This window comes from Lotus japonicus, chromosome 2 (genome assembly GCF_012489685.1).
Source record: "Lotus japonicus ecotype B-129 chromosome 2, LjGifu_v1.2".
In the NCBI taxonomy this organism is placed as follows: domain Eukaryota; kingdom Viridiplantae; phylum Streptophyta; class Magnoliopsida; order Fabales; family Fabaceae; genus Lotus; species Lotus japonicus.
In genome coordinates, this window is record NC_080042.1 from 27,741,858 (window position 1) to 27,767,404 (window position 25,547).

Here is a 25,547-nt window from a genome sequence, read left to right on the forward strand (position 1 = left end):
CTGATTGGGGGAGCAAGGAGACGATCTTGGACAGCAGCTCTTGGCTCTATTTTTTTTCATCACCAAACCCTTGTTTTTCCATCACTTTTCATTCAAGGTAAGGGCTGGTTTAGGAAGGGTAGAATGCCTAGGGTTGTTTGCCATGAATTGCCATGAGAAAAGCCATGATCTTGATTGTTTTTGCATGAGTTTTGTGATCATGATAGTTGCTGGACCTTTTTGCTATTAATACCATGTTTACTAATCTCTAATTGTTGTACTTGCCATGGATCTATGATTTTATGTGAAGTTCCTATGACAACTTGCTAAGTTTGGCTTGTTTTCACTTGTTACAACATGATTCATGATCATTGTTCAAATCTGGAAAATTTGGGTGATTAGATTGATGTTCGGGGGCTGGACTAACGCTTGTGAGGTTGAAAAGAAAGGAATTTTTTTTTGTAAAACCCTAGAGCCATATACATGGTTCAGCCGAACCTAGTTTTAAGGGTTTGGGCCATCCTTTCGTTTTCATGCACAGGTCGTTAGACATCTCGTTTGATTAATTTGCCATGATTGTGTGTTTGAAAGGCTTGAAAATTATGATTATGTTCATGCATATACGATGTTTTATGCTTCTTCGAGTAATCGTGAAAAGGGTCGCTCATCCAGCTGTAATTCCCACTGTGGTTGTGATTGTTTTGTTGTTATTTTATTCGACGTATGTTGTAAGACACTACGTTGAATTTAGAGCCTTAAACAAAGAGAAACGAGATTTAATCGCTTGCAAGTAAATGTGAATTAATGGAACATAGGTCTAGTTAAGACTAATGACCATGAGAACGATGGTGTCGTTAGAGACAAACGGTTACTTGCACTCGAGGGAGATTTTTGTGGATCATTGCAGCTCCATGTGATAAGGTTGACTGCAGTCTCCTTGAGATTAAGGGTGTACTGTAGGTCCCCTTGGGATGACTGTGTGTCTGCCCGTGAATTGAGGGTTGTACAGTGTGTCCCCTCAGAGAACTGTGCATATACGGATGTTTGAGATTGGCCAAGGTGTTTTGGTGGGTTGTGTGATGTGAGAATTCGTTAGCTTAACTGACTAACTACTACTGTAAGACCCAAGTTTTTAAGCTTATGCTAAGTGAAAAGAATCCTATTCACGATTAGGGTTGATGTATCGTGAAGGGAAACCTGAACAAGAGTTTACCAAATGAAATAAATTTATGAAGGAGAAAGTTCAGGAAAAGTCAAAGGATTGTATCGAAATCGATAAAAGTTATAGCACGATCGTTTTACGCTTAAACCTAGGTCAGAAACCCTAGTATATAGCTAGTTTTCACTTTTAGGCACGACGGAAGTTAATTCCAAAAATCTTCAGAGAAATGTTAGAACTTCTCTTTTTCCATATATCACAATCGTTTCGAGGGGAAACTCTAGGATCTACGAACGTCCGAGTCCAATCATCGGAAGTTTGCCGAAACAGAAACCCTGGTATTTCAAAACCCTAGAATTACTCGACAATGAAGACTTTTTCTATTCAGAGCTTCAAATGAATATTCTACACGCGTACACCCATTTCTCTTGATGATTTCAATCTTTCTTCAGAAGGAAGTTTTCTATTCCGACATTCGATGCAAAAAGCAACTTATCGGGTAAAATAGTTTTACACCGACTATGCATTAGTTGCCAAAAATACAAGGAGACCTCTTTATAGATTTGGAATTCTTTTGCCAAAACATATCTATTAATTCACGGAGAATGACGCCGGAAAAATCAGATTCGCGAAACTTTCATTTCCCCGCGAATTTCCATCTTCTATATATAGCCAAGAAAGGAAGAAAAACACAAATTTTCCTCCATTTTCTCTCCTCAAACCCGCGGCCAAGAACAAGGAAGAAGGAAGAAGAATTTTGTTCATCTCTTGCTTGATCTTTGATCCGTTAGTTGCTACTTCAAGGTTTCGAGGTATAGTCGCTAATCCTTACCTCTGATCGCTTTTTCCATAGCTTTTCTGTAGGCTTTTCTGAGCTGATAGTTTATGGGTTTTTGCAAAACTATCCTGAATCTTTCATTTTTGATTCTAAACCTCTTCCTTATATGCCCAAGATCACTTCTGCCGGATTAGATTTTCCGTTATGTCGCCGGAATTCCGCCGGAATCAATTTGAGCCTAAAATACCCATTTTTGGAGTTTTTGGTGTAAAGCTTCAACCTTTAGGCTGAAAACTATCGCCTTAGCTTAGTGCTAGTAGGATTAGTTGTCATAAACGTCGTTGGTGACGTCCCTGCAAAATTTTATTTTTGGGATTTCAGTTTTGAAAAATCCTAAGTTAAAAATCATGACCAAAATACCCCTGCGACAGTTTTTGATCCGATAATTTTTCCGAGTTCAGAATACCCTTAGTTACGGCTTATGAAAGCATAGGAACCAAGTTTGATCGAAGAAAAATCGAGCCCCATAATTGCACAAAGTGGCCGAGCCCTATTAGGGGGGGAGGAGGAAAATTTCCTTTTCCGAAAACTTGTCTTTCGCGCTAGTTTATCGTACCTTAGGGTATAGATTACTTCGAGTAACCTTAGTAAGTATCGATAGCTTAGTTTCCGATAGATTCTGATAGTATTCTGTGATTTTATTGTAAAGGTGCTTTTGAGGATTTCCCCGAGGACCAACACTTTGAGAGCGAGGAAGCACTAGTTGATCATTCTGGAGAACTTTCAGGTGAGGGCTTCTCACTGAATCTCTAGTTAATGCTTAGGGTCGATGTTTCGACATTGTTTACTGTTTATGCACTGGAATTGTGTGTGATTGGAAAATGTTTTCTGAGGCTTCGGCTGACAATGTAGATGATTCATCTACTGAATGTTTTTGAGATTGTCTTACATGCTATGTGCTATGTGGGTAATCTAGGATATGTGGTGCATGCTTTATATGCTAAGTGCTAAGTGTTTATGATGCGATTTATTGATATATGACATGTTGTTGATTGTGATGATTTAAATATGCTCTGTACTAGAATCTGAGATTCTGAATGGTGAGAATAGCGGGCAGGTCATGCCGATTTTATTTTGAGAGTTTTGAGAAAGTTTGATAGGACGAACGAGGTTCGGGCCTTAATTTTGTTTAGTGGATCGAGACATCCTCTGGAAGCGACTTGGGATTGGGAGATCCTGAAAATGTATAAGACTTGCGATAATACAAAATGGAATCTATTTTATAAAGAAAATTCATAAGACCTTAAATAACCTCAAAATCTTTAAGTAATGATAACAACCTCGAAGGAAGGCATTGGAAGTCAAATCATAGTTTTGGAAAAACGAGGAGTGTCGTCGGATCCAAGTGTTGAGTTTGTTGTTGTGCTGTTGGAGCAGCGTTTGTTGTTGTGTTGTTGGAGCAGCGTTTATTGTTGTGCTGTTGGAGCAGCGTTTATTGTCGTGCTGTTGGAGCAGCGTTTGTTATTGTGCTGTTGGAGCAGCGTTTATTGTTGTGCTGTTGGAGCAGCGTTTGTTATTGTGCTGTTGGAGCAGCGTTTGTTGTGGTGCTGTTGGAGCAGCTATGTGTCGTTATGAAGTGTGTCTTTTGGTCGCAGAATCGACTTTACCTTAGGGTAAGCTTTTAGAGACTTTAACTTCCCTAGAACACGTGGCGACGTGTCGAGTGAGGACGGAGACGTTGTTTGACTAATCATTTTGCATACATGCAACATTAATGAGGTATTAACACAGGACGTACTCTGGACCTCGTCGGTTTCCAAAATGGTCATAAGACCCGGAATGCCGTGAAAGAGCGTTTGTAGACGTCTCTTGTAGCAGACCGAAATGGCAGACCTACGGGTTTACTGCTGATCTGGCTACCTTTGTGTGGTGTAAGAGGCACGCGGGCCGAAATGGTTCCACCGTGGCTGGTGTTAGGGCTGATCCGTTTGATGTCCATCCCTTTCCGGAATGCATGTGGTTAACTGGGTTAACCTGCATATCATTTCATGCAACATGCATACTGACTTAGTGATGAGTGTGTTTGATACTTGTTAATTCTATTTTAGGCATGTTAACTGTGATTTATCGTCGTTTATATTCATCATGAGATATGAAACCCTAGGATGTTATCCCTAGCTAAAAGCCTAAGTGGCTATCCTATTATCTGTATCTATCCTTGCTATTATTTACATAATTCTTTGGAGTTGACCCTCGCGTCTTCTGTGTGTGCTTTGGCGAACAAACGCCCTTTGTCAGATGTCTTTGGCGGACTAGTTCACGACGGTTCACCCTTCGGGGGAAACTAGAGTTGGGATGCTGGAACAGGAGCGCATCGCGATAGCTAGCGGAGGACGGAGGATGTACCTAGACTTAGTCGTTCTGGATTCAGATTCGGACGACGATCACGCTAGCATGTAGGATTGAGTGTTAGTGTGAGCTCCTCGAGATGGGATTAGTGTAGGAGTAGAGTCTTAGCTCTGAACATCATTTGTTTCATTCGGGACAGGGTAGTTTCCCACCTATAGCTTTTTGTGTGGTTTCGTTACGGGAATCACAGAGAGTTGGTTGGACTTAGGAAGTCTTGTTTCAGGCCGATGGGCCAGCTTATTCTCATTTTGAGGGATAGTGTTGCGGACACTTAACCTTTTCTTTTGGTTTGTACTTTTGCCTACGGGCGCTACTCTTCTATTACCCGTCACTGGAGGTTCACTCGTGACGAGGTTGCTACTTACAGCGGGGGCTGTTTATATATTGTATATTAGTTTTATTACTTTTCGCACTTGGGTTTTATTTATTTCAGTCTTGTCTTAGTTATTATCGAAAAAAAAATATATTCACGTTTTTCCGCATTAAGTTTACTTTTGGTTACTAAAGTGACGCCACCGAAATCGGGGTGTTACATTGTGGTATCAGAGCTTGTCGAGTCTTTCGGGAGTTGTTGGGGAATAGGTCTTCTGTGCTAGGTTGTGTGACTCTGCAAAGAGTGAAAATTGATTGTCTGCAAGCGATTTTTCGCTTAAAAATTGATTGAAGTTATTGATTATATTGTATAGTTATGGAAATGCTATCTTATGATGAGTACTAACTGTTTGTCTAACTTAACAGAACATGGTGAACACTAACCAGTTAGCTGAGATGATGGCCACAATGGCCCAAGCTGTGACAGCGCAAGCAAAAGATAATGCCATGAGGCGTGCTGCTGAAGAAGCACGTGAACAACATCAGCGCCAGAGGGAAGTAACTCTGGACCAGAATAAAGGCCTCAATGATTTCAGGAGGCAAAACCCACCCAAGTTCTCTGGTGGTACTGACCCAGACAAAGCGGATCTCTGGATCCAGGAGGTTGAAAAGATATTCGGCGTACTACAGACTGTTGAGGGTGCCAAGGTGGGCATGGCGACTTATCTGTTGCTCGGCGATGCTGAGTACTGGTGGAAAGGCAACAAGGGAATCATGGAAGCCAACCATGAAGAGATTAACTGGAACTCTTTCCGGGACGCATTCTTGGAGAAATACTTTCCAACAAGTGCTCGGGATGAGCGGGAGTCACAGTTTCTGATACTCCGTCAGGGAGGTATGTCTGTACCGGAATTTGCTTCGAAGCTGGAATCTTTGGCGAAGCATTTCCAATTCTTCCATGACCATGTGAACGAGCGCTACATGTGCAAGCGTTTCGTTAATGGACTGAGGCCGGATATTGAGGACTCAGTGAGGCCACTGGGAATCATGCGATTCCAGTCGTTGGTGGAGAAGGCCACGGAAGTGGAACTGATGAAGGACCGGAGGCTTAACCGGGCTGGAACTGGAGGGCCGATGAGGTCGGGCTCTCAAAATTTTCAGAGCAGAGAGAAATTTCAGAGCAGGGGGCCATATCAGCGTCCTGCTGGAAGAGGATTTACTTCCGGATCTTACAGACCCATGACGGGTGCTGCTGGAGGTTCCGGAGATCAGACTTTGAAGAAGGAGACGACCTGTTTCAGATGTGGGGAGCCGGGGCACTATGCCAATGCTTGTCCCGACACGAGGCCCAAATGTTACAATTGTAACAAAATGGGGCACACTGCCGATCAGTGCAGAGCACCCAAGACGGAGCCAACCGTGAACACTGCTCGTGGAAAGCGTCCTGCGACTAAAGCAAGAGTTTACACCATGGACGGTGAGAGAGCTGAGGGGTTTGTCAGAGGAGAGCGCAAGAACGATGGTAACTTTCTAACCATTCTTTCTCATTCTAGTATAATATGTTCCATTTTTCTTGTAGAGTGTGCAAACACACCTATCTTACGTATATGGTTTACGCTTTGACCTTATAGTTACTACGCCTATTATGACTTTACTTTACTGTTACTCGTATTTTAGCTATAGAAGTTATACGAGGTTTAGAATGACACGCTAAGCCTAGAAAGTAGTCTTCTACCGATGCGTTTAAAAGGAAGCTAGAAGCTGAAGAATGAATTTCATAGAGATTCATTATGGATAGTATACGTATGATGTCGAGGGTGTGTAGTTCCGTAGCGACATCATTGAAGATTTAACGTCAGGGTATTTGCGACCACTGGATGATAGGAACTCATTGACTGTTCCAGTGGGCTTTTTCTAGATTTTCACCTTCGATGTATTAGGCCTGATCAACTTAATATTGAGGGGGTGATTTTCGGAATCACAGCTGGATATGGACTTTGATAGAAGGATGTGTAAGATGAATTCGAATTGATCGAGGATTAGTCGGATTTGGGAGGAAAGTTCGTGTTAAGTAATTGATTTTCTTTGGGAAGGAGTTGTCGTTGTAAGAGATGAATATTCTTTTAGGAAATGTTGGAGAGCTACAGAGCATCAGAGATCCAAACTTGGAAAAGGTTTAGGTTTTAAGTCTATTAATTCTTGTCATAAGTGTATAGGACTTGAAGTTTGTCATAATTTGATTGGGAGATTAAGAAATTTATCGACAAGCTGGTAATCAAGTTACAAGAAGGAAAGTGTTAGTATTAAGATGAATACTTGAAGTTATCATAGTTGGACAAGCTACTCAGAGTGTAAGAGTGAATGGAACTTTGTTATGGATTTCGGTGATGCTTGATAGAGTTAGCAAGTGAATTTTGCTCAGTTGAATAAGAATCCTATGATTAAGATTGACTTGGGGAGTTGGAAATCATGTGTGAGTAAGGGATGTAGTGGTGATAGCAGTTACGATAGTAGTTAAACCTCAGAAGGTTGGAGGATCGGATGACGAAATGACTAGTTAAGTCCCTTGAGGTATAGTTATGATTTGATCTTCTAGAGGATAAATCTCGATTGATGCGAAGCGTTAGGGATTTCAGTAAGTGTAAACTGGTTTGAGTGAGGAAGGTTTTGAGGACGAAGACGATAATAGTGAATTGTTAGATATTAAGATGAAGGTTAGCTTATAAGTTGTTGATAAGTTAATGTTAAAGGGAATGAGTCTTGTGATGCACAAGGTATTAAGACTCAAGTTGAGCATTCACTCCGGAGCATAGAGATGTACCGAGTTACTAATCAGTATTTTGGACGAACAAAAGCAAAGGAGCAAGTGGTTAAGGTTGTGCGATTGCACGAATGCCAACAAATACTATTTCCAACGGAGACCCGACGCAAGTGGTCAAACCGGATAACAGAGAGTTAGAAGACGATATGTCTTTTGAGACGCCGTCGGTCAGCACTGGGACTAGAAGAGTGAAACAATCGAAGGGAAAGCAGAGTGCTTTAGTGCAAGTTGTTGGAACAAAGACACGGACGGTGCTATATGGGAGTTAGAGGAAAAGATTATGGAACAATATCTAGGACTTTTACTAACCCTAAGTTTCGAGGACGAAACTTTCTTTTTGGAGGGTAGTAATGTAAGACCCAAGTTTTTAAGCTTATGCTAAGTGAAAAGAATCCTATTCACGATTAGGGTTGATGTATCGTGAAGGGAAACCTGAACAAGAGTTTACCAAATGAAATAAATTTATGAAGGAGAAAGTTCAGGAAAAGTCAAAGGATTGTATCGAAGTCGATAAAAGTTATAGCACGATCGTTTTACGCTTAAACCTAGGTCAGAAACCCTAGTTTATAGCTAGTTTTCACTTTTAGGCACGACGGAAGTTAATTCCAAAAATCTTCAGAGAAATGTTAGAACTTCTCTTTTTCCATATATCACAATCGTTTCGAGGGGAAACTCTAGGATCTACGAACGTCCGAGTCCAATCATCGGAAGTTTGCCGAAACAGAAACCCTGGTATTTCAAAACCCTAGAATTACTCGACAATGAAGACTTTTTATATTCAGAGCTTCAAATGAATATTCTACACGCGTACACCCATTTCTCTTGATGATTTCAATCTTTCTTCAGAAGGAAGTTTTCTATTCCGACATTCGATGCAAAAAGCAACTTATCGGGTAAAATAGTTTTACACCGACTATGCATTAGTTGCCAAAAATACAAGGAGACCTCTTTATAGCTTTGGAATTCTTTTGCCAAAACATATCTATTAATTCACGGAGAATGACGCCGGAAAAATCAGATTCGCGAAACTTTCATTTCCCCGCGAATTTCCATCTTCTATATATAGCCAAGAAAGGAAGAAAAACACAAATTTTCCTCCATTTTCTCTCCTCAAACCCGCGGCCAAGAACAAGGAAGAAGGAAGAAGAATTTTGTTCATCTCTTGCTTGATCGTTGATCCGTTAGTTGCTACTTCAAGGTTTCGAGGTATAGTCGCTAATCCTTACCTCTGATCGCTTTTTCCATAGCTTTTCTGTAGGCTTTTCTGAGCTGATAGTTTATGGGTTTTTGCAAAACTATCCTGAATCTTTCATTTTTGATTCTAAACCTCTTCCTTATATGCCCAAGATCACTTCTGCCGGATTAGATTTTCCGTTATGTCGCCGGAATTCCGCCGGAATCAATTTGAGCCTAAAATACCCATTTTTGGAGTTTTTGGTGTAAAGCTTCAACCTTTAGGCTAAAAACTATCGCCTTAGCTTAGTGCTAGTAGGATTAGTTGTCATAAACGTCGTTGGTGACGTCCCTGCAAAATTTTATTTTTGGGATTTCAGTTTTGAAAAATCCTAAGTTAAAAATCATGACCAAAATACCCCTGCGACAGTTTTTGATCCGATAATTTTTCCGAGTTCAGAATACCCTTAGTTACGGCTTATGAAAGCATAGGAACCAAGTTTGATCGAAGAAAAATCGAGCCCCATAATTGCACAAAGTGGCCGAGCCCTATTAGGGGGGGAGGAGGAAAATTTCCTTTTCCGAAAACTTGTCTTTCGCGCTAGTTTATCGTACCTTAGGGTATAGATTACTTCGAGTAACCTTAGTAAGTATCGATAGCTTAGTTTCCGATAGATTCTGATAGTATTCTGTGATTTTATTGTAAAGGTGCTTTTGAGGATTTCCCCGAGGACCAACACTTTGAGAGCGAGGAAGCACTAGTTGATCATTCTGGAGAACTTTCAGGTGAGGGCTTCTCACTGAATCTCTAGTTAATGCTTAGGGTCGATGTTTCGACATTGTTTACTGTTTATGCACTGGAATTGTGTGTGATTGGAAAATGTTTTCTGAGGCTTCGGCTGAATGTTTTTGAGATTGTCTTACATGCTATGTGCTATATGGGTAATCTAGGATGTGTGGTGCATGCTTTATATGCTAAGTGCTAAGTGTTTATGATGCGATTTATTGATATATGACATGTTGTTGATTGTGATGATTTAAATATGCTCTGTACTAGAATCTGAGATTCTGAATGGTGAGAATAGCGGGCAGGTCATGCCGATTTTATTTTGAGAGTTTTGAGAAAGTTTGATAGGACGAACGAGGTTCGGGCCTTAATTTTGTTTAGTGGATCGAGACATCCTCTGGAAGCGACTTGGGATTGGGAGATCCTGAAAATGTATAAGACTTGCGATAAGACAAAATGGAATCTATTTTATAAAGAAAATTCATAAGACCTTAAATAACCTCAAAATCTTTAAGTAATGATAACAACCTCGAAGGAAGGCATTGGAAGTCAAATCATAGTTTTGGAAAAACGAGGAGTGTCGTCGGATCCAAGTGTTGAGTTTGTTGTTGTGCTGTTGGAGCAGCGTTTGTTGTTGTGCTGTTGGAGCAGGGTTTATCGTTGTGCTGTTGGAGCAGCGTTTATTGTCGTGCTGTTGGAGCAGCGTTTGTTATTGTGCTGTGGGAGCAGCGTTTATTGTTGTGCTGTTGGAGCAGCGTTTGTTATTGTGCTGTTGGAGCAGCGTTTGTTGTGGTGCTGTTGGAGCAGCTATGTGTCGTTATGAAGTGTGTCTTTTGGTCGCAGAATCGACTTTACCTTAGGGTAAGCTTTTAGAGACTTTAACTTCCCTAGAACACGTGGCGACGTGTCGAGTGAGGACGGAGACGTTGTTTGACTAATCATTTTGCATACATGCAACATTAATGAGGTATTAACACAGGACGTACTCTGGACCTCGTCGGTTTCCAAAATGGTCATAAGACCCGGAATGCCGTGAAAGAGCGTTTGTAGACGTCTCTTGTAGCAGACCGAAATGGCAGACCTACGGGTTTACTGCTGATCTGGCTACCTTTGTGTGGTGTAAGAGGCACGCGGGCCGAAATGGTTCCACCGTGGCTGGTGTTAGGGCTGATCCGTTTGATGTCCATCCCTTTCCGGAATGCATGTGGTTAACTGGGTTAACCTGCATATCATTTCATGCAACATGCATACTGACTTAGTGATGAGTGTGTTTGATACTTGTTAATTCTATTTTAGGCATGTTAACTGTGATTTATCGTCGTTTATATTCATCATGAGATATGCAACCCTAGGATGTTATCCCTAGCTAAAAGCCTAAGTGGCTATCCTATTATCTGTATCTATCCTTGCTATTATTTACATAATTCTTTGGAGTTGACCCTCGCGTCTTCTGTGTGTGCTTTGGCGAACAAACGCCCTTTGTCAGATGTCTTTGGCGGACTAGTTCACGACGGTTCACCCTTCGGGGGAAACTAGAGTTGGGATGCTGGAACAGGAGCGCATCGCGATAGCTAGCGGAGGACGGAGGATGTACCTAGACTTAGTCGTTCTGGATTCAGATTCGGACGACGATCACGCTAGCATGTAGGATTGAGTGTTAGTGTGAGCTCCTCGAGATGGGATTAGTGTAGGAGTAGAGTCTTAGCTCTGAACATCATTTGTTTCATTCGGGACAGGGTAGTTTCCCACCTATAGCTTTTTGTGTGGTTTCGTTACGGGAATCACAGAGAGTTGGTTGGACTTAGGAAGTCTTGTTTCAGGCCGATGGGCCAGCTTATTCTCATTTTGAGGGATAGTGTTGCGGACACTTAACCTTTTCTTTTGGTTTGTACTTTTGCCTACGGGCGCTACTCTTCTATTACCCGTCACTGAGGTTCACTCGTGACGAGGTTGCTACTTACAGCGGGGGCTGTTTATATATTGTATATTAGTTTTATTACTTTTCGCACTTGGGTTTTATTTATTTCAGTCTTGTCTTAGTTATTATCGAAAAAAAAATATATTCACGTTTTTCCGCATTAAGTTTACTTTTGGTTACTAAAGTGACGCCACCGAAATCGGGGTGTTACATTGTGGTATCAGAGCTTGTCGAGTCTTTCGGGAGTTGTTGGGGAATAGGTCTTCTGTGCTAGGTTGTGTGACTCTGCAAAGAGTGAAAATTGATTGTCTGCAAGCGATTTTTCGCTTAAAAATTGATTGAAGTTATTGCTTAATCATATTGTATAGTTATGGAAATGCTATCTTATGATGAGTACTAACTGTTTGTCTAACTTAACAGAACATGGTGAACACTAACCAGTTAGCTGAGATGATGGCCACAATGGCCCAAGCTGTGACAGCGCAAGCAAACGATAATGCCATGAGGCGTGCTGCTGAAGAAGCACGTGAACAACATCAGCGCCAGAGGGAAGTAACTCTGGACCAGAATAAAGGCCTCAATGATTTCAGGAGGCAAAACCCACCCAAGTTCTCTGGTGGTACTGACCCAGACAAAGCGGATCTCTGGGAACATTGTGAGGACAAGCATGGGAACATTGTGGAGATTCAGCGGATGACAGGTGAAGTCACCATGCCTTATCCACCACCAAGGTTCTACTACCTAGAAGATGTAGATTCACAAGTCGCTTCAGTGGAGATAGACCCTTCTGAAGAGGTAGCTGTCGAAGTCCAAGTACCAGCGGAGCAGAATGTGGTTCCAGTTCAAGCACCAGTTGAGGAGCCAAGGCTTGACGACAACGTGGTGTTGGATAGTCGAGTACCGGAAGTTCCAGATTGGTGGGGCGATAGGAATGCTTGTTGTGTGTTTGGTTCTTTTGATATGCCACTAGAGTCTCTGCCAGTAGCGGAGCCGCCTTTGAAGAAGCGCCACCGGGACCAGGATGTATTTGGGGTTGAGCTTGTTGAGATCTCCAGTGACGACAAAGACTGAATTGGAGGGTAGTTTATTTTGGGAACCCGAGAGCGAATGCATTGAGTTTTGATTACTTTTTTTTTTGTTGAACTTCTGTGATGGTTTAATTATTCTTTTCAGTTGTAACACAGTTGACAATTTCCAAACGTGGTTTTACACACATGGGTGTGGCCACAATACTTTTATTTTTAATTACAAGTATCATTTCAGTTAAATCGTTTATTCGCTTTTTTCCGCACGATTCGATCTTAAGTGATTTACGATCTAAGTTAAGGGTTTTTTGGTAAAATGAATCTTTGTCACTAATTAATGATTAATAACTCAATCGACGAAAATTCTTTACGAAAACCCATGATGTTTAGTTACTGTGTGATCTTCATACACTTATCTTTGTTAGCTTAAAAATTTACCAATTCAACAACCAACCTTAAAGCTGAATTTTACTCGCTTTCCATCCGTGAACTTGAAGCTTAAACCGAGTTTCGCATTCCAATTCCCTAGGTTCGATAGTTAAAACCGAGTAGATTCTGTGCACTTCCAGATTGACCAACAATAGTCTGTGTGCCTCGCAAAAACACATGGTCTACCACTTCGAACTCCAAGTTCTTCCGTCTGACATTGGCATAGCTCTTTTGTCTACTCTGAGACGCTCTCATCTTTTCTCTAATTTGTTTCACCTTTTCCGTCGTTTGTTGAACTAACTCTGTTCCAACGATCAGGTTCTCGCCATCTTGATACCAGCATATAGGAGTACAACATCTATGACCGTACAATGCTTCGTAAGGTGTTATCCCTATGCTCGCATGGAAACTATTGTTGTAGGTGAACTCTACTAAAGATAGTATCTCTTCCCAACTTCCTTGGTTATCTAGCACACATGTCTTACCAAATCCTCCAATGATTGAATAGTCCTTTTGGTTTGTCCATCCGTCTGAGGATGATAAACAGAACTTAGTCTCTTCTTCGTTCCCAAAGCTTCCTGCAAAGCTCCCCAGAAACGCGAAGAAAACCTCGGGTCTCTATCGGAAACAATGCTTGATGGTACACCGTGCAAGCGTACAATCTCCACGACATAAATCTCAGCTAACTGTTCCACCTTGTAGCTAATCTTGATAGGTAAGAAATGAACATACTTCGTCAATCAATCCACTATGACACATATAGAGTCATGTTTCTTCCTTGTAGCAGGTAAAGCCGTCACAAAGTCCATTGAAATGCTATCCCATTTCCATTTTGGCACATCCAACAATTGTAGCATTTGAGCAGGTTTCTGATTTTCAATCTTCGCCTTCTGACAAGTTAGACAGGCAGCAACATACTTCGCTACCTGCTTCTTCATTCTGGGCCACCAGAAATGAATCTTCAAGTCTTGATACATCTTATTCATTCCAGGATGAATGTTGAGCTTTCCTTTGTGACCTTCTTCCAGGATTAACTTTCTCATCTCCACATCATTAGGTATGCAAACTCGTCCTTGGCATCATAGGATACCATTACTTCCAATCTCAAAGTCTGTTGCCTTCCCTTGCGTTACTAAGTTGCGTGTCTCTACCAACTCCTTTTCTAGCATTTGCTTAATTTTCACTTCTCCCAAGAGGTCATTAAATAGGGTCTACATACCAAAGTATAATCCTTCAACGGTCTCATTACTTCCCAAGCTAAGGTTCTGGAATGACTCCCCCAAAGCTCCATCGCTTTAATCATTAGTGCAGTCGTGTATATTGTCTTGCGACTCAATGCATCAGCTACAACGTTTGCTTTTCTCGGATGATATTGCAGTGTAAAATCGTAAACCTTGAGAAATTCCATCCATCTTCTCTGCCTCATCTTCAATTCCTTTTGGTCGAACAAATACTTTAGGCTCTTATGATCACTAAAGATCGTGAAGGTGCTTCCATAAACGTGACGCCTCCAAATCTTGAGAGCATAGACTATAGCTGCTAACTCCAAATCATGATTCAGATAATTCCTCTCCTGGATTTTCAGTTGTCTTGATGCATAAGCCACTGCCCTCTTCTCTTGCATCATCACACAATCAAGCCCTTGGTGAGAAGCATCATAGTAAATTTCATAAGGTTCATATGCCCTTGTGTAACACCCCGATTTCGGTGGCGTCACTTTAGTAACTCAAAATAAAATAAAGCCGAAAAGCAGGTATTTTTTTTCGTTTTGTTTAAATAAAAAGACTTGTCGAAATAAAGACTCATCCCAATCGCGATTAACAGCGATTAATATACAATACAAGAACAGCCCTCGCTGCAACTAAAAACATCGTCACGAGTGACCTCCAGTGACGGAAAGGTAGTGCCCGTGGGCAATTATGTACAAACTAAAACAAAAGGTCAAGTATTCTGAATACAGTCCTCCAACGAAAGTAAGTCGGCCCAAAACGGCCTCAAAAGACTTCCTACGTCCGACAAACTCCCTGTGATCCTCATGGAAGGGAATCACACGAAAAGCTAATAGTCGGGGACCTGCCCTGCCCCAAAATAAGGAATGACAATCAGAGCTATGACTCTAACAACCAACTCAAAGACTCTAACCACCCATATCCCACACTACTTTCATCGACCCTTCCTCGATCAGGCCTGAAGTCCGGGTCCTCGTCGAAAGCTTCAGTAATAGTCATTACGCTCCTGGTCCTCCTCGAGTGACGAGTCCTCACGAATCGGCTGACGGACGCCTGGCAGCAGGCCGACCGCCCAAACACAAACATACAAACAAAGCCAAGGCGCTAGGGTCAACTTACAGAATAAAATAGATAATACAAGCAACATGTGATAAAGGGGGTATATATATATGTTGTATATATACATATAAGTCATGTATTGCCTACCCTAAGGTTGATACATAGCATGTTTATCAACATAAAGTCATCAAGATATATATAACGATGTTTATCAACAACAAATGACAATAACATCAACAAGTATAGTTAGGTGCATGGTATGTCATACAACGGTAATCATAATAAGATGCATGGTGTGCCAATGCAGAAAATGCTGACACAAACCCGAATAACGTCACTCTGCTTGGCGACGGGACAAACCAATGGTATTGCCACTTAAAGGCTGGGCACCTCGAGACGGTCGTAACACTGGCCTCGTGTTTAACCATTTCTGCTCGGGCGTCACTTATCACCTTTGGCTATAGTCAAGACGGTACAAACTCTACATGGTTCGACCATTTCTGCTTGCTATGCCGGACATCAACAGGCACGATACAACTCTACATGGATGATCGTTACCTCCTGTTGTGCCAGGTATAATCAGGACCGATTCAACTCTACACGGTTGATCGTTGCTTCCTGCTATACCGAAGTACTCCACTTGGCACTTCATCGCGTGTATGCATGGGTGCAATATGGTTAGCTAAACAACGATTCGTCCTCACAGGTAAAATTGGTTCATTGACCAAAGGCATCTACAATGAGAAACCTAGGCTATAGTCAAGTCGGTTGTGACCCCACGGGTTTAACCATTCTGCTTGCTACGCCAGACATCAACAGGCACGATACAACTCTACACGGCTGACCGTCACTACCTGTTGTGCCAAGTGTACTCTACTAGGTACCTTACTAACGCCCAGACCCTTGGCTAAAGCCCGTCTTCAAATTCTTTCCCATAAAATGAGTTCCCTTAAAACAATAGTTCTCTTATTAGGCAAAATGTTCCATCGTGAATTAGTCCATTATGTCGTTAATTCCAAAGTTCAGTTTTTCATTTCCAACACCTTTCGAAATAAAGTTCCCAAAGCTAGGATCACCGACCCATTCCCGTTTTCCAACTCACTTTCATTCCTAAGTCTTTTCCGTTGAATCATCGTCATTAATTAAAAACATTATATTCTTAATAAATATATTATGGATTTATTTACATAAAACAGATTATGATTATTTTCAGTCCAAAACTCTATAAGTTCAAAGTTTCCATCAAACCCAAACAACTCCCCGAGAAAACACTAGATCCCCTAGAACAATGAAGGTTCGAACCTTGGTCCGACCTAACAAACGTTCCCAAAACAAACCCGTCCTTGTCATGACGAAGGTAAGTGTATTCTACACTCCAAAAGTGGCATCAAAATGCACGAATATAGTCAGCACAATTTAATCATAAACGCAAATACATCAAGCTCTATCGAGCGATGAATCAATATGGCAGTGCTGTAAACATAACCTTGTCATATCCACTAGAAAGCGATAAGACAGAAACCAGTAAACGGCCGAAGCCTCTCAGAAAACGGAGACACACGTCTCATATAAGTTCACCCGGCCGAAGCCTCCAGAAAACATTTTCCAATTCAAAGCGATAAACAATATCCAAGCAATATTCAATATCAAGCAATACTCAAGTCGAAGTTATCGACGCCTACAATACAAATAGCTAGTAAGTAAGTTGCCCTAACCTCGAGTTGTTCTAGTCTCGCGGTGCAGGTCTCGCTCACAAGCTTGCTCAGTCAATCCCAAGGTTTCCACAATTGAACCTTTGAGCAAACAAAGCAATAATGAATCAACACAAGTCGATACAGTCGAAACAATCCTAACTAATGGTCGACAAAGCTCGAGAAGCTTCAGAGTACAACATTTAGGCACGAATGGAAGGCCTTCCCCCGAATGGATGAGTTTTTACTCGATTCAAGTTTTGTACAAAAACACTTTATTCGCTAAAACGTGCATAACTCGAGCTACAGAACTCGGAATGACACAAAACCAGCGCCAAAATTTCGACAATTGAAAGAGCTACGCAATGGCTCAGGTCATAGAGACTCAAAAATTATTTTTGGACACGGTACCCAAGCAAATAGGTTTCGGCCACTATGGAAAATAGGGTTTTCGAACTTTTTCTTCGATCTAAATCAATTCCTAGGTATTCTTAGGCGATATCTAGGCCAGGGAAACTCTCAGAAAAATTATCGGGTCGAAAACTGTTGCAGGGGTATTTTGGTCAATATTTTTAGCTCGGAAACTCAAAATCAGAATTTCGAAAAACAAATTAGATGGGGTCGATCCTAACGACATTTATAACAACTAATCCTACTAAAGCTAAGCTCAGTCGAGAGTTTTTGATCCAAAAAGCGGAACCTCAGCATAAAAATGGGTTTTTGAGCAGAATTGAAACTCGGCGGCAATTCGGCGAGATTCAACAGAAAACAACCGGATATTCATGCTCTAGAGCACGTAGGCAATAAGTTTAGACACTGAAATCAAGTTATTTGGACAGTTTTACAAAAAGCTCCAAACTTTGAGCTCAGAAAAACATAGAAAAAGTCGACAGATCTGACGATCAGAAGTGAGGGATAGTAACTATACCTCGATGTCTTCGATTAGCAACGAACGGAACGACGATCGGTCAAGAATTGGAAAAAAAAACACTTTTCCTCCTTTCCTCCAAGAGCTCTCGGCCGTGTGTGTGTGTTTTGGGATTTTTTTTGTTTTTTTTTCATTTTTCATACTATATATAGGAAATGGAAAATGCGGAAAAATGAAAATTTCGCAATTCCGATTTTTCCTACTGATTCCAACGTATTTTAGACACGATATTCTTCCCGCTGAATCTTCTAATTTTTCAAAGAAATATCAGTATGATTTTTGGTTTTCGAGGCTTGTTTTTAATGCTTACCGGCATTAAAAATGCACTTTATGCACTTTATGATATTGACCTCGGATGCAGAAACTTCCTTCTGAAGAAAGATTTGGAACGTCGATTAGAGTGGGCATTCGAGGATGAAATCTTTATTTGAAGCTTCGAATAGAAAAAGTCTTCATCGTCCGTCGATTTTAGGGTTTTTGAACTATCAGGGATTCCGTTTCGGCAAACTTCCGAGAATTGGAATTTGACGTTCGTACATTCCAGGGATTCGCATCGAAATACTTGTTTATAGACGAATAAGAGAAATTCTAACATTTCTCTGAAGATTTTTGGAATTAGTTTCCATCGCGTCCTAAAGTGTAAATTAGGTATTTACTAGTGTCTTTGACCTAGGCTTAGGCGAATATTAATCGTGCTATAACTCTTATCGGTTTTGATACAATCCTTGAACTTTTCCTGAACCTTCTCCTTCATAAATTTATTTCATCCAATAAACTCTTGTTCAGGTTTCCCTTCACGATACATCGAACTTATTCGTTAATAAGGAATTCACTAATTTATTTTAAGCTTAAAATCTTGGGTCTCACACCTTGGCAACGCCAACACTGGTGCAGTCGTCATGCGCTTCTTCAACTCTTGGATACTAGCTTCGCACTTCTCTGTCCAAGCAAACATTTGGTTCTTTCGAGTAAGTTGTGTCAATGGTCCTGTCAACTTTGAGAAACCTTCTAAGAAACGACGATAGTAGCCACCTAATCTCACAAAGCTCCTAATGTCTGTAGCGGTCTTTGGTTGTTCCCACGCCATAATGGCTTCAATCTTACTCGGATCCTCAAATACTCCTTCTTTAGAGATGACATATCCTAGGAATATTACTTCCTCAAGCCAAAACACACACTTGGATGCATTTGCATACAACTTCTTCTCCCACAACGCTTGCAATACTTAACATAAATGCTCCGCATGCTCTACGTGAGTCTTCGAGTAGATTAGAATATCATCGATGAAGACAACGACAAACTGATCAATGAATGGTTTGAAAAATCAGTTCATATAGTCCATGAATACTACAGGGGCATTGGTGACTCCGAAAGGCATTACCACATATTCAAAGTGACTGCAACGAGTTCGAAACGTCGTCTTTTGAATATCTTCCTCTTTAACCCTTATCTGATGATAACCAGGTTTCAAATTGAAGGTGTGAAAAACGACTAGAAGGGGGGGTTGAATAGCGTTTTCAATATAAAAACTTTCCCCTTTAGATTTAAAGTAAATCAATTCGATTTCTCTAAGATAGATGGTGCAGCGGATAAAGATAGAGAGAAGAGAGAAGCACACAAGTATTTTATCCTGGTTCACTTGATAAATCCCTCAAGCTAATCCAGTCCACCCGTTAAGGTGATTTCTTCCTTCTTAGAATGAAGGCAATCCACTAATCAGATAATTGTTACAACTGCACTTGAAACCTACAAGTGACTAACAATACACTGACTTAGCTATCACTAAGATTCACTCTCTTAGTCTTCTCTAGGATCCGATCAACCTTGATCTCCTAAAGGAATCACCACTAAGATTCACTCTCTTAGTCTTCTTAAGGATACTGACCTACCCGGTCCCTTAAGGAAAATCAAACAACTGTTTGAGGTTGGTGTTTACAAAGGTTTGCTTCTAAATAAGCTGAGTGTAAACTAAATATGAACCGATGAAGAAAGTAGAGGCTTGAATCTTTTCTTGTATTGCAGCTCTTGGTTTCTCTCTTCTAGCTTTCTTCTTTTCTTCAGCCTTTTATAGTCCAAGGTGCAAAGGATATTTCTGTTGAGAGAACATGACCGTTGGAGGGCATTTCTGGAACTTCCAGAACCTGCTGTGGCTGAACCTTGGTAGGTAGGCTTTTCAGAATAGTACACTGCTCTTGTACTTCTTGATAGAGACATTTGCCTTTAACCATTGACTTCTGATCAGAGTTATGCTTCGTGTTGGAACTTGTGAAGCTTGGTGATCAGAGTCAGAGGGATGCTTGGATCCTCTGACTTTCGTAACTTCTGCTTCTGGACCTTCAGAGCTTCTGGACCTTCAGAGCCTCTGGTCCCTCAGAGCTTCTGGTCTTCAGATCTTCTGATCCTCAGATCTTCTGATCCTCTGATCCTCAGATCCTCTGATCTTCAGATCTTCTGATCTTCAGATCCTCTGATCCTCAGATCTTCTGATCCTCTGATCCTCAGATCCTCTGATCTTCAGATCTTCTGATCTTCAGATCCTCTGATCCTCAGATCTTCTGATCCTCTGATCCTCAGATCCTCTGATCTTCAGATCTTCTGATCTTCAGATCCTCTGATGAATATATCTTCTGGTGTCAGAATCAGAACCTGTTTGTCAAAACACTCAAGACAAACATTAGAGTATCATAGTTGTTCATCCACAAATAAATACTTGTTATCATCAAAACATAGAGTTGTACCACATGACCAAATCTTGATCTTACAATCTCCCCCTTTTTGATGATGACAAAACCATGTATTTTGATGAACAACTCTAAACAAATAAACTGAATACACTCAGAGTATAAGGTATCAGAGTTAAAACTTATCCTGATGTGTATAGTTTTTCTTGCTCCTTCTGAATCCAAGACTCGTGCTTGATTCTGAGCTAAGCTCCCCCTGAATCTAATACTTAATATCAACGTTAGTAATATCTAGATTCTGAGCTAAATAATATAGGAGTTGTCAAGATACTATAAGTTCTCCCCCTTTTTGTCATAAGCAAAAAGAATGAAGGTGGGAAAAAATAGTAAGAGCATAAGACGAAATACTCCCCCTCAGAAGGAATACCAAGGGATACTTGGCTTCTGATTAGCATATCTTCTGATGAGAGCAGAAGTGTGGTTCTGGTGACATCTCCGTTCTGGACAAAATTTCATCTTCAGATACTTCAGAATGAGAAGCTAGGAACCTACTCTTCTTCTGATGACGCAAGTCAGAAGTTGTAGTAGCATCTTCTGATGTTATTGCTTCTGGTTCGTCAAGTTCTGAGTCTTTGTTTCTTTCTGAAACGGTCATGCTCATCTCTGCAAGCTTTTTCAGCTAGCTTTGACTTGACCAAATCTTACTCTACTGATGCCTCCAAGATCAACTTCACCTTCAGGTTCAAGTTTTGGATCTTGGGACATATGCCTTTCTCCCGTCATGTGTTGCCTGCATCCACTGTCCAGGTTCCATGGTTGGAGTTTCGATGGACCTATTGAAGATATCTGCAACATATATAATCTTATCCCTAGGTACCCACTTTCTGGGTCCTTTCTTGTTAGTTAGCCCAGAAGTTCTGACAACTTTGGGTCTTTCAACAGGATAATATAAAGGAATTTGAGCATGATATATTGACATTGAGAAAGTTCCTTTCTTAAGAGATGATGGAGCAACTGCAGAAGGTTTAGAATGACCAATGCCATATATTCCATTTCTGCTTACGCCATAGATCATTGAAACCATTAAGCTTCTGTCTACGCTTTTAGCCAGGAATCTTTGAAAAGACTTTTCATACATAGATTCATTTCTATAATCAGAGGCATCACAAGCAACAATTTCTTCTAACTTAGCAATCTGGTTCTTAAGCACAGAGTTAGAATTTACCAAAGCATGGTTATCATTTTTCAAATCAGAAATAATTTTCTCATGTTCAGAAGAAGTTTCAGAGGCAACAGAGAAATTCTTTTTCAACCTTTTATGCTTAGTCAAGAGAGAGTTATATTTATCCATAATTTCAGACAAAGCATCTTTAAGTTCAGAAGTTGAGAAAGAATCAAATACCTCATTTTCATCGTCAGAGTCTGGATCTCCTTCTGATTCTGAGTCAGAGTCAACAGCTTCCTTTGACTCTGCTCCTTTGTCTTTGACAATAGCCATGAGTCCTTGGACTTCACCATCAGAGTCAACATCCTCTGACTCTGATTCATCAAAAGTCACCATCAGACTCTTCTTGGTCTTGAAATGCTTCTTTGACTTTTTGTCCTTTGATGAGCCTTTGAATTTGCTCTGCCTGTGCTTCCAGATGCAGTTGAGCTTTCTGGATATCAGAGTCAGCTCATCTTCATCAGAATCTTCAGAGGCTTCTTCAGATTCTTCTGCTTCTGCTTGGAGAGCCTTAGCCTTTTCAGATTTGGATTTCAAGGCTATAGACTTCTTCTTCTGATCCTGATGTTCAGCACGCTTTAGTTCATGACATTTCAGTATGCTGATGAGTTCTTCTAAACTCATATACTCAACATCTCTAGTTAGCTCCAAGGAAGTTATCAAAGGCATCCAGCTTTCAGGAAGACCTCTAAGGATCCTCATGACATGATCCACAGTGGTGTAGCTATTGCTGAGGGGTCTTATTCCAGCAATAATCAACTGGAATCTGGAAAACATATCTTCAATGGATTCGTCAGTTTCCATTTGGAAGGATTCATATTTCTGGATCAAAGACAGTGCCTTTGATTCTTTCACTTTCTTGTTTCCTTCATGAGACATCTGCAAGGATTCAAAGATGCCCTTGGCGGAATCACGATCAGTAATTTTCTCATATTCTTCATATGAAATGGCACTTTGCAGAATAGATCTTGATCTGTGATGATCTCTGAATTCCTTCTTTTGATCTTCACTCATCTTCTTCCTTGGGATCTTTACACCATGTACATCAACAGGAGGGGTGTAGCCATCAACAACAAAATCCCAAAGATCAGGATCAAAGCCAAGAAAGAAGCTTTTGATTCTGTCTTTCCAGAAATCAAATCTCTGACCATCAAAGATAGGTGGTCTTGCACTGTATTGATATTTGCTTGTAGTAGTGGTGGAATCCATGAGTTTTTCACACTGGCCTGGATCTACTGAACACTGTTAAGTGTGGTAATCAGAACTTGCGCTCTGATACCAATTGAAGGTGTGAAAAACGACTAGAAGGGGGGGTTGAATAGCGTTTTCAATATAAAAACTTTCCCCTTTAGATTTAAAGTAAATCAATTCGATTTCTCTAAGATAGATGGTGCAGCGGATAAAGATAGAGAGAAGAGAGAAGCACACAAGTATTTTATCCTGGTTCACTTGATAAATCCCTCAAGCTAATCCAGTCCACCCGTTAAGGTGATTTCTTCCTTCTTAGAATGAAGGCAATCCACTAATCAGATAATTGTTACAACTGCACTTGAAACCTACAAGTGACTAACAATACACTGACTTAGCTATCACTAAGATTCACTCTCTTAGTCTTCTCTAGGATCCGATCAACCTTGATCTCCTAAAGGAATCACCACTAAGATTCACTCTCTTAGTCTTCTTAAGGATACTGACCTACCCGGTCCCTTAAGGAAAATCAAACAACTGTTTGAGGTTGGTGTTTACAAAGGTTTGCTTCTAAATAAGCTGAGTGTAAACTAAATATGAACCGATGAAGAAAGTAGAGGCTTGAATCTTTTCTTGTATTGCAGCTCTTGGTTTCTCTCTTCTAGCTTTCTTCTTTTCTTCAGCCTTTTATAGTCCAAGGTGCAAAGGATATTTCTGTTGAGAGAACATGACCGTTGGAGGGCATTTCTGGAACTTCCAGAACCTGCTGTGGCTGAACCTTGGTAGGTAGGCTTTTCAGAATAGTACACTGCTCTTGTACTTCTTGATAGAGACATTTGCCTTTAACCATTGACTTCTGATCAGAGTTATGCTTCGTGTTGGAACTTGTGAAGCTTGGTGATCAGAGTCAGAGGGATGCTTGGATCCTCTGACTTTCGTAACTTCTGCTTCTGGACCTTCAGAGCTTCTGGACCTTCAGAGCCTCTGGTCCCTCAGAGCTTCTGGTCTTCAGATCTTCTGATCCTCAGATCTTCTGATCCTCTGATCCTCAGATCCTCTGATCTTCAGATCTTCTGATCTTCAGATCCTCTGATCCTCAGATCTTCTGATCCTCTGATCCTCAGATCCTCTGATCTTCAGATCTTCTGATCTTCAGATCCTCTGATCCTCAGATCTTCTGATCCTCTGATCCTCAGATCCTCTGATCTTCAGATCTTCTGATCTTCAGATCCTCTGATGAATATATCTTCTGGTGTCAGAATCAGAACCTGTTTGTCAAAACACTCAAGACAAACATTAGAGTATCATAGTTGTTCATCCACAAATAAATACTTGTTATCATCAAAACATAGAGTTGTACCACATGACCAAATCTTGATCTTACACAAATCTATCTTGGAAAACACAGCAGCACCTTGAATTTAATCCATTAGGTCTTCAATTCTTAGCAATGGGTAACGGTTCTTGATCGTCACCTTGTTCAACTAGCGATAGTCAACACAAGGTCTCATCTTTACGTCCTTCTTCTTCACAAATAACATAGGCGCTCCCCATGGTGACACACTAGGTTGGATAAATCCCTTTGATGAAAGATCGTCCAACTTCTTTCGCAACTCTTCCATCTCGGCATGTGCCATCCTTTAAGGCGTGATTGTAATAGAGCTAGTGTCGGGCACTAGGTCTACCGCACACTCAATATCTCGAACTGGCGGTATTTCGGGTACATCGGTTGGGAATACATCACTAAACTCTTGAACTACCAGTATGCCTTGGACACCACTATCGTTCTTTCCTTTGACCACTGCCGAGTTCAACATCATCAACGATTCTTCCTTCACCGCTTGCGACTTTAGGTACTTGAGAGCACTGGGATCAGGTATAATCACCGTATTATTAGGACAATCGAGAAGGACATCGTTCTCCTCTAACCAATCCATCCGAATGATCACATCTAGTTGATTGAGGGGTAGGCATAAGAAATTTGCAAAGAACTTTCTACCCTCGTAGGTCATCGAACATCCTAAACAGGTTGTCCTAGTGACCATACTTTTGGTGTCAGGGGTTGACACCACTAGTCTCAGTCAGTCCTAACTTCTTGGCACACCCACAAATTAGCCCATCAAGGTCGCAAATCACGAATATCAAACTCATCACAATCACTTAATAAAACACACCATAGACTAGTCCATCACGGTCACGAGCCATGGTCAACACTTGTGCCAATAGAGTCAGGCCTGATCAAACTGTGTGGTGGTATCTTGGTGGTATCTTTCAATCTTCATGAGTTCCTCATCTAAGTCCAAAGTTCACAAATCAATTCAAACAAGGGTTTCAGAGTCTAGGGACTCCAAGAGTTGAGTATCACGGCAATGACGCTCCAGACAATTTCATAAGTCAAGCAAATATCTTAGCAAACAAGTTCTACCCAACTCTCTCGGACTTGATGACCCTCTTTTAGTGTTTCATGCATTCTCATGAATTTTTATCTTTATTTGAGTTTTTTTTTGTTTTGGTCATTTAGTAGTTTTATAAAGGCTTTTATTGCATTTTAAGGGTTTGATGGAAGTTCCGCTTGATTTGAGGGAAGTTGTGCTAATAACCTCTTGCAGTTCCAAGATATTTTCCTTTCTTTAAATGTTAGCTTTCAGGTCAAGTGTACAGAATTACCCGGATTTAAATATCAAACCACAGGGATTGTAAGTGAATAAATTCAGCTTAAGCCTTGAGTTTGAAGGTTTGTTTTATTGAGACAATGA

At 40.9% G+C, this 25,547-nt stretch overlaps 1 protein-coding gene across 1 annotated transcript; it reads right to left on the bottom strand.

Annotated features, from left to right (window-relative positions):
• Positions 1-24,431: 24,431 nt before the first annotated feature.
• Positions 24,432-24,803, bottom strand: LOC130736294 (uncharacterized). The gene has a single exon (XM_057588135.1). It carries the CDS (start codon positions 24,801-24,803, stop codon positions 24,432-24,434), a length of 372 nt encoding a protein of 123 aa, XP_057444118.1.
• Between the last annotated feature and the right edge of the window lie 744 nt (positions 24,804-25,547).

Coding starts and splice junctions, on each gene's coding strand:
- LOC130736294 (XM_057588135.1), bottom strand. CDS start 24,803: ATGACCTACGAGGGTAGAAAGTTCTTTGCAAATTTCTTATGCCTACCC.